The sequence below is a fragment of the Eublepharis macularius genome, chromosome 19, assembly GCF_028583425.1.
Source record: "Eublepharis macularius isolate TG4126 chromosome 19, MPM_Emac_v1.0, whole genome shotgun sequence".
Taxonomy (NCBI): Eukaryota; Metazoa; Chordata; class Lepidosauria; order Squamata; family Eublepharidae; genus Eublepharis; species Eublepharis macularius.
Genome location: NC_072808.1, coordinates 3,754,566 through 3,768,915, shown reverse-complemented (window position 1 = coordinate 3,768,915; position 14,350 = coordinate 3,754,566). Strand labels below are relative to the sequence as shown.

The following is a 14,350-nucleotide window of genomic DNA, read 5'->3' as shown; positions in this document are numbered from 1 at the left end:
ACACCAAGTGTCCTACTCAGAGCGGAACTACAAGTGACAAAAGGCACAGGTTGGACACTTGTCAGCTTCCCTCAAGTTTTGATGGGAAATGTAGGCATCCTGATCTTGCAGCTTGGCTCTCTGACTGCTGTCCAACGGACTTTTCAACTGTCACTTGTCCAACATTCCGCCAAGCTGCCTACATTTCCCATCAAAACTTGCGGGAAGCTGACAAGTGTCCAACCTGTGCCTTTTGTCACTTGTAGTTCCGCTCTCAGTTGACACAGAAATATAATCACACGAGGTTAAATAAAAAGCGGGGGGGGGGGGGAGACACCCAACATTCCGCAACATAGGTGTGTTACACTTTAACATGGGAGGGCACATATGAAGACAACATCTACTCAAAAGAGTAAACGGTCTAGTCATAGGGTATATGTGAACCGCTCCCAACCACTGATAAACTAGCAAATTAAGATGAAATGTGTGTACTTAAACCTGAAAGAAAAGACAACGGTTTTCTGCAGTGAGCTTGCTAGCTAGCTCCAGTCTCTATTAAGCCCATATTCAAGAATGCCAGACCAGCACACAAACTGCGTATTCAGCTTATCACAACAATCTCCCTTTGAATTCCAACTGACAGTCACACAAAGAGGGGGCACACGCTCTAGGAAGTGAGCAAAGAGGCAGACGTGAGACAGGGAAGCAACATAAGCACACAGGACGTGCATGCAGGCCATAAACCAGCAAGAGAAATGCAGCTCACCTTGATTGAGATAGGTGAGCGTTTCATCGTGGAGTTTCACAGCAGGAGAAGTGGCCGCACAAAGCACATATTGAAAGGGCAGGATTTTGTTCTCGTTGTCAGGAGGCAAGGTGGATTCTTCTTGCTTAAAGATGGGCAGGGCCAGGACATCGCTGCAAGAGAAACAGGTGATCAGGACTGTTGATTTAGACGCACGCCAGAAAGTTTATTTTAATATTTGCTATTAGAATCCATATTATGCCAAAAATACATGGGGGCTCCAAAAACCCCACATTAAAAAAAATATCTGTTTTTAATTTCCTGCAGAGGAATGCTTAACTCTCCCACCTGTAACATCTTTAGAGATACACTTGCCCATACAATTTAACTTGTTACTTGAAATGCTTAGTCCCTGACCCGTCAACAAAACTGTTCCAGAGCACTTCCTTACACAGTGCAAAACACACAGTAAATGGCAAAAATAGAACACAGTGGCCCTTGGCAATACTAAAGTCCACAAGACATTAACCAATATAAAAAGGGAGGGCAGAGAACAATTAAATTGCTTTTGCCCCAACGCTTGCTATTCTAACAGTGAAAGCAGATTTAAAAATCTCCAGCCATCATCTCGGGATGTCTGAACAGGTAGGGTTTCTAAGCAGAAACCTGAGTCAGCCAACTAGAGAATGAGTTGGATTTGGATTTGATTTTCTTAGCAACGGCATGCCTGGCCACATAAATTTATTAAGCTGAAGCATCGCTATATTTGCATAATGCCTGAGGCCAACCATCTCTCTCCCCAGAATGAGAAGTCGCTGGGAATAGGGGCAATGGGAAACAAACCAGATAGCTTTACCAAGCATCACATGCCTCTGAGTAGTCTGAATTATCACGTATCCCTTACACGTTCTAGGTTGTTCCACTCCCTTATTGTTGAGGATAAATTGGCAAACCAGGGCTTGAAGCGGCTGCCTCAACCTGCCCCAGTGATAAACATAGAGATGTACAAGACTTGTAACTGCAAACGGAAAGAACGCTATTGGGGAAAGCCCCATTTTCTACTAGGGTTTGATATAACTACAAGCCCTGCCCTGTTGCCGCTAACATACAAGCTTCAGAGGAATATTTCGTCTGACCTATCATTAGCTGGAGGACTGCAAAAAACTCCATTCATTTCAAGTCCAGTGGCACCTAAGAGACCAATGAGATTTTCAGGGTACAAGCCTTCAGAGCTGCAACTCTCAAAAGCTTATACCTTAAAAATCTTTTTGGTCTCTAAGGTGCTGCTGGACTCAAATCCTGTTGTCCTTCTGCAGACCAACATGGCTACCCACCCAGAACTCCATTTTAACTGCATGCAATTTAATTGTGTTAGCCTGAGACTAGACTCGATCTCAAACAATAGCTTTACTTCAGATATTGCACTGGATTTAATGTAAGATTTTTCACAGATGGAGGGTATGTGATTTTTACAGATTTCTATCCACCCGTGGCAGTCCTCTGACTTTCCACTCATGCCCTTCCTAGGGGTTCTATCCTCTAGGAGTAGCATTTGGTGGGGGCATTAGGAACAGCAGTAGGTGGGAAGCAAGGAAGTTGTGCTGCAGTCAGAAATCCCCTCCTTCTACATCTCTACATCATGATGTCATCATACAGGTCTTAGTTGGTGGCTTTAATCCTGGAATTAACCTTTTAAAACCAAAATAAATTTCCCATAGCACAAGTGGGGAGGTACATCTCTGAACCTTTTAAATAGCTGTTGTGTGTGTGTTATGTGCCGCCAAGTCGTTTCCGACCTAAGGCGACCCTATGAATGAAAGGCCTCCAAAATGTTCTCTCTCTAACAGACTTGCTCAGATCCTGCAAATCGGAGGACGTGGCTTCTTTTATTGAGTCCAGCCACCTCGTTTTAGGTCTTCCTCTTTTCCTGCTGCCTTCCACTTTTCCTAGCATTATTGACTTTTCCAGAGAATCTTGTCTTCTCATGATGTGACCAAAGTATGATAGCCTTAGTCTTGTCATTTTAGCTTCTAAGGAGAATTCCGGCTTGATTTGATCTAGTACCCACTTATTTGTCTTTTTGGCTGTCCATGGTATCTGCAAAACTCTCCTCCAGCACCACATTTCAAATGACTCAATTTTATTCCATTCAGTTTTCTTCACTGTCCAGCTTTCACATCCATACATAGTAATGGGGAATACCACAGTTTGGATTATCTTGATCTTGGTCCCCAGAGAGACATCTTTAAGGATCTTCTCTAGCTCCCTTACAGCTGCTCTTCCAAGTCTCAGTCTTCTTCTGATTTCTTCATAGCTGTTAGCGCCTTGAAATACAGACTGCCAAGTTAGAATTTTAGTCTATTTTTGAAATTAAACTAGGCAGTCACTTCATCCTGTTGATGTTAATCTTAACTACAACATATGCATCCTTTTTCAAAGCCGTTTCTAGCTGTTTACTACAATAGTTTACATGGTTTGAGTGCCCTTTTTGTGTGGAGCTGAGTTTATTAATTCATACAATGGTAAAGGGAAATTATGTCAATAGGGACTCTACATGAAAATAACTATGAAATCGGACTGCAGTCTTAATTTGTATGCCACTTTGGAAGCTGAGGAGGCTGCAGTCTCTTAAAGGAGGCAGGAAATACCACCTCTTGCTTGTGCCAGAATCGTTATCCTTTGATGAAAGGGGAAAACCAAAACTGACCAAACAATGCGTAACCCTGTGCTTTAGATTGCATTTCTTTTAATATGTCTGATTTTAAATGGTTGATTCTCTCCATCTCCCCACCCCCCACGTCAGTATTTGAATAGCTCAGATGTTGTAAGAACTTGTTGAGGCAAAGAACATATGTCATGTGACCTTGTAAAGTTATTTGTAAAATTCCATAAGTAAACTATCTATCTCTATCCAAATAAATAAATAAATAAATAAATAAATAAATAAATAAATAAATAAATAAATAAAATGAAATCCCTTCCTTCTGTGGAAATCCTCCATGGAATCCGATTAAACAACAGTAAACATTCCTTCAAAACCTTTATACACAAATATAGTTTTCATGATATCAAGTTATCAGGATTTTACAACTAGTTTTTATTGCTTCTTCTTCTTCTGTCCTTCATTTTTGCAATGAATCCTTTTTGAGACTCCCAAAATGCCAGAGCAAGGACACATAAATATCTGTACGGTAAACTCCCCTGCTGGACTTGGCTTGTGCTAGAAGCTTCATATAACTGATCTCTTTATAACTAACAGCCAGCAAAGATATGTTTAATAAAAGGTGAACAAGGGGTGGGGTGAGAACTGGCAATGAGAGAAGACGTCTTACTCCAAGATAAACTTTCTAAAAGGTGGAGATCCGTCTTTGAATAAATCTGTGAAGCACTGCACTGCATGAAAATAAGGCCTCTGAGTCTTGGAGCTCATTCAATCTGCTACATACAGTCCCAGCCTTTGAAGAAAGAGGCTTGGATACAGAACTCAAGATTCTCTGGACATCTTTAGTTTAACAAATCAATTCTGAACTCTAGTTGTTCTCACTCCCAAGAGAACTATAGAACCGTCACCCCTACAATTACCAAAAGGAGGTGTGTTTGGAGGGAGGGGGCGGACACTACATTACTGCAGTATAAAACGGACATGGATGTGCCTTCTAGATGATGTCAGGCCAGTTTCTGAGGCTCTGTACTGAAAAGATAACCAGCCACGTAGGGCCGAATGGCAACATCTGTGCACCAGCTATGGAAGGGAGCAGCATATAGCTGGCTGCAGTCAAAAGGCGTTCCACCCGTGCAATGCTTGATGGTATGAACCTTGGCTGTTCTCTTCCCCTCTCACTATCTTGTACAGCAGGGAGTCTCATCAACTCTTGCAGCCTTGGAATAAATTTTGTTTTGAAACTGAATGATGCTTTTAAGAATGAAAAGATCAATCCCAACACTCGCACAACTCAAGAGCCTTCAGTTAAAGGAGATCTAGTAAACAGCATGGTGCTTTTTATTGGACAAAGCTGAATATATATTGGATGATATTAGCCCAAGCATAGCAAAGCCTTTGTTTGCGCCTACAGATTTTTTTGTGAATAAGTAAATCATTGGAACCAGAGAAAGAGCAAAGTTATTCCATACAACTGCAATTTATCACGAACACTGATTAAAGTATCACAGTTGTATTAGGACCAAAAAAGTCAAAGACTTTTTCCTCACGCCATAGGGCATGGTTCAGACTTAAACCATGGTATTTCATTATACGAACAAGCCTATGAGATACTTAAGACTTGTGAGCATTACACTACAGAAACACACATCTTTGCATACATTTTTACAATTAAAGACTTATTTTAATGTAAGTTAGTTGTTGCATCCTAACTATATACTGCAGTATAAACCAGGACTCCAAGTCACAAGGAGAGACTGCGGGCTCGGCAGCACAGCACATGCTTTGCACAAAAAGGTCCAAGATTCAAAACTCTGACATCTCCAGTTACAGATCTCAGGCAGCAGATGCTGGGGCGGAGAAAGGTCACTCTGAGATCCAGGAAAGCTACTGGCGGTCAGAGCAGAAAACTCCAAGATAGATGGACAAATCAACTGTCTTGGTATAAAGCAACTTCATATGACTTTAGGAGGACAGTAGAAATATTTGAACCGCATCAACTTAAAATTCAGATAGAAAAAGAAGTCCTCCTGCTGACTTAAAACTCACATGCCAAAACCCAGCCTAAATAAAACAGAACCTGGGGCTTGAGAAATACGTAGGCCCCTGGGCCGACCGATGTACACGGGCTCCTGCTTGCCACCTTAGTAGCCCAGGCATGTGACTCCATATTGCAGTATCAACAACAAGTACAACAATCTGAGCTTTGTACTGCCGATTCTCAGTACCTTGAAGGACCAAAGTGTTCTTTGCTTTCAGCATCCTCTAGGCATCAGGAGCATGTACACACAGCCAGCCACCACACTGTCATGCTGGCCTTTCTTTAGCGAACACTGAAGTTTGCCAAAGGAAGGCAGCACACCACCAAGACACACTGTTTGCAGTTCTTCTGCCCCTTCCCCATGTACCCTAAAATCTTCTCTTGGGACATCTTTGATTCCGGATGTTATTCCTTGTACCAAGGCCTCTTAGATGTACGGCTTTGTTACACCTACCATTATCTTGTACTGATTATTTAGCTATTGCATTTTAACATGTTTACCATTTTTAACTGATGCACAATCAGCACCTATCCAATTGCAGCTAACCTCTGTACCAGCAACTAGCAAAAATACAATTTGAACCCTGCACAAGCCAATACCACAGAGGAAAACTTTAAACACATTTTGTAAGCCAGCAGCAGTTTGGTTTTAACAGGGCAATCAAGTCACCCAGGTTGCTGGGAAACAAACCATCACAGCATCGAGGCACAAAGAAAGCCCAGTTTACAAGTTGTACAATGCTACGTGGTGCACTAGGGGAAATTTATAAAAGGCTTCCTCTAGATTTAATCTGCCACTGAAACAGATGGCAAATGCTCCTTCTTCCTACAGCCCTCTCTTCTTTGCTCCCAAGAACATCCCGTTGATGAAGTCTGCTCTGATACAGCAACCTGAGTTAAGAACTGGCAATAGCCTCGACTGGAGTTTACATAACAACTGAAATTCAGCATCTGGTTAAGAGCCTCCTAGTCCCAGAAGATGTGCATTTCAGCCAGCTAGAATTAGATGTGGGGAAGACCGTGGTTTCAAAGGCTCGCTAACCCAGTTGATACGGGACATATATTTCTAAAGAACTCTTTGGAGGAAGTCCTCTTTTAAAAAATGGCCCACAGTGCGGCCCCTATTCCCAGAACTGTCGTCTCAGAACTGGTTGGACGATCAGGCTTCTAAACTCACCGGCAAACCTGAAATTCTTTTAGTTATCCATACAGGAACTGTAGTCTTAGCACTATTGAGATTTTTCTCTTTTGGAATGACTGAAATGTGCTAAAATTGCATAGGGTGCAGCAGTTTACAACTCTCTTCCTTCAGTATTGGGTGTACTTGCAATTCAGATTCTAGAAATCTAAAGCATTTATAGTTTAAAATTCCATAACCATACCAATTAATACAATTTTATGTGTGACCCAAGTTATACATTATATATTTTATTTTGTTAAACAACAGCGTTTTTTAAACAGATTAGGTGTGATATGAAAGTATTTTTTTTCCAGAAAGGTTACTGGGGGGAAAACACTTTTCCCACAGCTTCAAAATTTCGAGAAATTTTCTTTCTATATCAGGCTCAGAAGCATTTTAGTTAACATCAAGAAAATGATCAATTTTTGAGTAGAGTTTAGACCTAAAATTTGAGTATCTGACAAAGAAAGCTGTGGCTCTCGAAAGCTTATGCTGCAATAAAGTTGGTTAGTCTTAGGGGTGCCAATGGACTCTTCACTATTTTGCACACTATAGGAGGCAATACTCATCTCTCCATACCCTTCCATCAGCTTCAAACTGGCTGTTAAGATGACTAGTTACCTATAGAAATTAAGAATGGCCTCCAAACTAGTTACCTATAGATGACTAGTTACCTATAGAAATTAAGAATGGCCTCCAAGCTATGAGACAGATATACCAACTGGAAAAGAACTGCCCCCCTGCCAGCACACACACACACCTTCATCTCATCATCACAACTATCATACGTGTATTTGCTAAACTGGTTTCAAGTACCAAGGACGGCACCTGCTGGACCAAGAAGTCCATCAGGCAGAGCTGATCACCCCCCCACCCCACCCCCATTGCTCACTTTGCTGTAACAGGATTGCCCTGAAAGCACTCAAGCTAGGAGTTAAGGCCATTTTAAATTAGTAGTGCTGTAAGACTCCACTGAAAAGGTCAGCTTCACACGTCATCCATAGTCATAAAAAGGTTAACCATTTGTAGGGAAGATTACATAATAAAGGAAGCTGCACAGAGCTGCTGGGAAGAGGGAAGCGACACCCTTCGGAATCAGCATCTTCTTAATGGGGGGCACATGAACTTTGCCATCTCCAGTCTCATTTTGGTCACAGCTTGCAAAAAACTTCAGTCCCATTTGTTCACACAGGGACCGTGCTCGTCACCACACCTGGTTTGGGACTCTAGTCCGCATTCAGAGAAGCTAAAGAACAATTCAGACCTACTTGTCTTTTATGGATTTCCTACAGGGGCTCTGCTTACAGGGGATCTTGCCAAGCATCCACCATCAAAATCCAAGGCTTCGATTCTTGTTTCTGAAGGAAGCACAAGTTTCCGCCTCTTTAGACTGAGGGCTGGGAATCTGTTAGGTCAAAAACTATTAAGCCAACTAACTAGTCAAATATTAATCACGTAACGATCAAGCAATTTTAACATAGTAACTTTATTTAGAAAAAAAAAAGAAACTTTAATCACCAACAGGTTAAAATACTTTTGGTAATTACAAAAACAAATTAGTTAACTTGCGAAACAATGCAGTTAATTATTTTTACAATGTGAGCTAAAGTTTTTATGAGTTCAGATCAGATATGAGCAAATATCAGCTTTGTGACTACACAAACCTGAATATCTACCTTACACGCTCCCTCTCTCCTCCCTTCGCACGGCACACAGAAATTGAAGACAAAAGTCACCAAGTACAAATGCGGGCATGCAACACCGCAACTACTTGGAGCCAGGATTTATAGGAATTGCAGTTTTCACAGCCTTCAGATGTGAATCAGGAGTCCAGGGAAATTTCAAACAATCAAACAAATTCTGAGCATGCATCAACTAGGAGTACCTCCTGGCTGCCAGGTGATGACGAATACTGCCATCTTCAGTCATGCAAATGTTCTCAGAATACTGCTTTGTTTTAAATTGTAACCAAATTGTTACATTTAGTATATGAAGTTTGATTTTTGAACACATCAGCAAGGATGGCATACCAACAGTCAATCCCTTGCCCGCTCATTATTGCCACTAACCTCACTGTACTTCCCCTCTCATGATCATACAAACTTTTAAAAATTGAAGTTCGGCAAATAGAAAGCTTATGCTACAATAAAATTGGTTAGTCTTAAAGGTGCTACTGGACTCTTTTTGATTTTGCTACTACAGACTAACACGGCTAACTCCTCTGGACTGTTTAGATTGGAGTTGGAAAAGCTCTCCAGCCATGAAGACATTCTCCACTCTCACACCAGTCCTAGAGATCAGCTCAGACAACCCCAACACCTCACTAGGTCACAGACACAGAACAGATACATCACAGGGTCCCTGAGTAATATTGCTCATGTACAGGGATCAACCACAAATACATTAACACAGACTGTATTTGCTTAATTTATACTTGCCACAAAACTCTTCTTGGCTCAGAACAGAGATCTCTCCCCAAGATACTGGATTTCTTTTTTTAAAACTCAGAATGCACGAAGCCATAATTACACATAATACTTTCCTTTAGCACACAGATGGCTGGCTAGACATCACACCCATAAAAATCTTCTTCTTATTATTATTATTTTGAAAGTTTAAGCGCATGCACATGTACCGCACAGCTAAAAACCTTCACCTTCACTGAACCTTAGCTGTAAAGTGTATCTTCCAACATGAACCTGCAAGTTCTAAAATACGTAAGACCAAATCTTATTGTGCAAATAAAAAAATGGGTGTTTGTATAATTTATTCTATTTCTGCCAGCTACTGGGGAAGGATAACACCAAAACTCTAACCAATGACTTCTGAAGGTCAAGCCTAAACGTCCCTTGAGCTTTCTCCAGGTTCGACCAACACACATTCAAGCTTATATCCACATCCATAAAGGTTAGAAACCAAACGCTTTCGTTAATTAAAATTGCTAGTACAATAAATTATAAACTAGATACCTGCTGTGTTACTAGTTGTGTGATGCAACAGCCAGAAAATTACACAGCACAACTCTCTCCATTCCCACAAACAAAAGCTTTATGTGCAGTTCAATCACAGACCCCCCCCTCCTTGCAAGAAAATCAGTGTAAAGGGCGACATAGAAGAATTATCTCAGAGCTTGCTATATTTATTTATTATTTATTTTATTTATGTTACTTATTTAAGTTACTTTCTCGCTGAGACTCAAGGCGGATTACACAACGTGAATTAATACAGTCAATTTTAAGGACATTTCAATAAATATAATTGGGTATGTTGAAGAAACACTGCAACAGAGTATAAGCAATTCCATGACTAACATATTAAATAACACAGAACTACCCGGTAGGATCGTAGCTCAAGCAACAGATAGTAGGTAAAAGGTAAAGGCCCTGTGCAAGCACCGAGTCATTACTGACCCATAGGGGGACGTCGCATCACAATATTTTCTTGGCAGACTTTTGTTAAAGGGTGGTTTGCCAGTGCCTTCTGCAGTCATCTGCACTTTACCCCCAGGAAACTGGGCACTCATTTTACCGACCTTGGAAGGATGGAAGGCTGAGTCAACCTTGAGCCGGGTACCTGAACCCGGCTTCTGCCAGGATCGAACTCAGGTTGTGAGCAGAGCTTGGGCTGCAGTACTGCAGCTTACCACTCTGCGCCACGGGGCTCTTCAACAAATAGTACATAGTACTAAAGTCTATGGTAGCACCTTTTTTTGGTGCTACACCTCTGAAGATGCCAGCCACAGCTGCTGGCGAAACGTCAGGAACTACAATGCCAAGACCACGGCAATACAGCCCGGAAAACCCACAACAGCCATCTATGGTCTCTCTCTGTCGTAACTGATGCATCTCTTTGAGACCACTTCCTTACAGTACAGCCCTCCTATCTGAGTTTAAAAGCACTCTTGAATAATTCAATTTTGCACAGTCTGGGAAAACCAGCAGAGTGGGAGCTTTCCTGACATCTCCAAGCAGGCCGTTTCATAAGATGGGGCCACAACAGAAAACGCCCATGTACGGGGCAGCTGTTGATTTTGCCCTTGGGCGAGGTGGTACCTGCAGAAGGCCCAGTTAATAAAACTGCTGTGGTGGCACACAGGGAGAGACGCGGCCCCGGACTTAAGCTGGACCAAGGCCATGAAGAGCTTTATATGTGATGACCGATACCTTGAACTGAGCCTGGTAACTGATAGGTCACCAGTGGAGAGACTGCAGAATGGGAGCAATATTCATTCTTCTCCTAGCTCCTGATAATAACCAACCAGCAGCATTCTGACACCGTTGTCTCCAAGTTAACTTAGGGGGTAGACCTATGTACAGTGTCATACAGTAGTCAAGCTTCGATGTTGCAATGACATGCACCCAGGTGGCCAGATCAGCCATGTCGACGTAGCAAGATGTCTTCCAAGGCACGTTCAGGTTCATCTAATGCCTCCTTCAGCAAGCATTTTCCTTTCTGCATGGAAAATGTGCATGCACTTTGCACATGCTTCCATTTTTATTATTTTATTTATTATTTTTATTTATGTCCATTTATAATCTGCCTTTCTCACTGAGACTCAAGGCGGATTACACAGTGTGATATTAGTACAGTCAATTTCAAGGACATTTCCATAAACAATGCCATAGGGTCAACAAACACAAGTTTACAAAGACGGCATTAGCAAGAATCCAATACAGAGCTGAAGAAATGCTGAAACGGAACAGAAGCAATTCTAGGGCTGACATTAGACCACATGAAGCACAAGTAGCTTATAGGAACACATATTTAAGACAACAAGTAGTAAGGAAACATAGTGGTGAAGTCTATGGTCATTAGCAAAGCATCTGAGAGCCCCTCCCTACAATACAAACGCCTTTTTGAATAATTTGGTTTTGCATCGTTTGCGGAAAGCTAGGAGAGTAGCGGCTCTCCTGACCTCCTCAGGCAGGCCGTTCCACAGGGTAAGGGGTCAGTGAGGGTACTACTCCATAAGAATAGGTACTTCTTCCCATAGAACTTGTACTAGTCTTTTGTAGCGCTCAATGTGCACATCCCAAACAAGAAGGAGAAAACATAGCTTTTCTTTTAAGTTTCCCAAACTTTCTAACTGCAAGGCAAAAAGGAAAATCAACGGCTGTTTTCACAAGGAATGTAACACAGGTAAAGTAATACTGATAGCAAGAAGCGAACTGCACAAATAACAGCTGAACCCCCGACAAAAGCATTTTGAGCCTTGCACATTTCACAGTAGCAGCTCAGGTAGCTGTGCCTTCCAAACTGCGTAATATCAAAGAGTTCTGTGTAACCATTTCCTATGAAAAATACTCCATTCAATATATGCTGCATTCAGTACAACCATCTTCTCTCAAAGATACAGGGAGAAAGTCCTTTGCACAAGGTCATTCTGCAAGCTGGGGCAGAAAAACTCCCTTCCAACATCAAGTGAACTATTAGAACCAAGTCTGGCTGATCCTAAAAAAAAGGTTTCGTACAGATTTTGAGTGGACCAAAACAGCTGTTTACAGGTTTTGATGCAATGCAGACTTCAAGCTTTCAGTCATTTCCCAAAATACAAGCAGGAAATTGTGTTCACGAAGTGGCATTACTGGATCAAACAACACTTGTTACAACAAATCAAGGGCTGCCTGCAGGCTCTTGAATTTGCCATCTCACACTTCATGACACCTGGTCTTTGGGTTTACATACAGAGCCCATAGTTTTCACAAATTGCAAAATAATTAAAATGGCAGGACTCAAATGCCTTACGTAAGGAATCTACAAGGAATCTATGTAAGGAATCTACATATATCAAGAGATATATGGCATAATGGTCTCCAAGATGATCTTTTCCCCCTGTTTTCTCACAGTACTTTTTAATTTTTAAGTCTTTGATTGCTGGTTTCATGATTATGGATGTTACAGCTGCTAGTTTGCCAGTTTTAGACTTCAATTTTGTACTTTATTTTTTGTCCAAACATTTTTATTCTCATTTGGAAGCTGCTATAAGCTGGCTGGAGATCTGGGACAAGAGTGCCATCACCCAGTAGACAACCAGTTACCCCTGCCTGAAAAAGTTTACATGACACAGCCCTGGACACTCTGGCCCATGTAGCTTAAGGGAGAAATGTGTAACAACTGTTAATGTCCACAGTAAGGCAGGAAGAAAAGAATCTTAGCAAACTACGTCAACCACAGCTACAAATCAACATCTGTATTATTACCAGCAATAAGTCAAAAGGCCATCAAGCAAGGATCTTTTTTTTCCGTCAGGGTGCCAGAAGAAGCATTTAAACAGTTAACACCTTGGCAGTGTCCCTGTAGAAAATATCACTGTGCCATAAGTCAAGCTGCATAGCCCTTTCTCTTCTGGGCCCGTCTGCAGGTACATCAACACAATTAAATGGACTTATATTGCCAGGTTATGCAACCGCGTCAGCATCACTAACAGGAAATATCGCTGCCACTTAGCCTTAATTAAGTCCATCTTTAGAAATCAGTGCTCAGTTTTATTTCCCATTCCTACTGCCTTTCTACTTCTTCAGAGCAAAAAAACTGCCCTTTTCTCATTGCTTGAAGACCAGAATTGTCTGGGACCTAAAAGTCACTCTTGTCCACCCCCAGGCTGCGTACAGCACCTCTAGACCATGCAGGGTGATTAAGTAGGACACCAAATCAAACCTGACCTGAAAACTTTTCCTTTTGACCCACAGTGGAAGAGATCCTACACCATCATTTAAGCCTTCGTTCAACCCCAAACTAGAACAGAACTTTTAAAAAAGGTTTTGGGCGACCAGCCCTAGAATAAAGGCTCAAGAATCACACACACACAACCCACCCATCCCCACGGAGCGTGGTACACTTCTCAGCTCCAACCAGAATAATTCTTGAGCACATAAAAGATGTCTTCATGTGTTTTTAATTGTGAGCTGCTTTGGCCACAAAGTGGGAAAAACATACAAATATTAAACAAAATAAAAACTCTATCTGTGGAGTGTTTCAGGAGCTAGGAAACAGCAGCAGTTAGGAGAGCGGCCTGCGTACAGGCTGAAATCCACCCTAAGAGACAGTGAATATAAACAGTCTGCAGCAGAAAGGGAGAAGGCAGTATTTCAGAGTGATTTTGATTGGTCGCACCTATAGCATGTATACCTCATAAAGCTGTTAAACTCTTTTTCTTGAGAACCATTAACCTAGAGATCGGCATGTGCATAAATATTTATTAAAAAGTGAATTTCTGCAGACAGGCTGCATGCACCCAGGAGCGTTTCCTGAGAGCGGTTTTGGACATTTATGTGGAAATACTATGAATAAGTCACTTGCACAACCTCTTCTCAGCACAGGGGGATATTCCACCTGAAAGCCTTGTCTTTAGGATAACCCTAGTTGACATGTACCCATTTCCAAGGTTATGCTGAACATATTTTTTCAGATCCAACACTCCTACCTACCAGGGTGGGATAAGAGACTTGAATAAGAGGTTGTCAGCCAATACTGGAAATAAAGGGGCATTTTTGGTTTAATTTCTACAGCAAATGTAGTAAGTTCTAAAAGCATTGCTTTTGTTTGAATGCAAAAAGCCCTTGCATTAACTCTATTATACTTGTCTGCCAAGTCACTTCTGCACCTCTGGCAATTCTGCCATCGCTTCATTGGGAGAGACTCATCCAGTCACAACACCAGATAGAGCAGAATTATCCGCCACTGAGAGGCAAGGCCAGCGCAGTAAAACACCCCAAGACACAACAGGTCGCTTCGTCTGTAGACAGC

General features: G+C 41.7%; 1 protein-coding gene across 1 annotated transcript in view; it reads right to left on the bottom strand.

Moving 5' to 3' along the window:
- Positions 1 to 14,350, bottom strand: part of TFCP2 (transcription factor CP2) — a 44,340-nt gene that overhangs the window by 27,110 nt on the left and 2,880 nt on the right. The window contains exon 2 of the mRNA XM_055003634.1: positions 746 to 897. Within this exon, the coding sequence (XP_054859609.1) occupies positions 746 to 897 (152 nt within the window). The remainder of the gene's footprint in view (positions 1 to 745; positions 898 to 14,350) is intronic.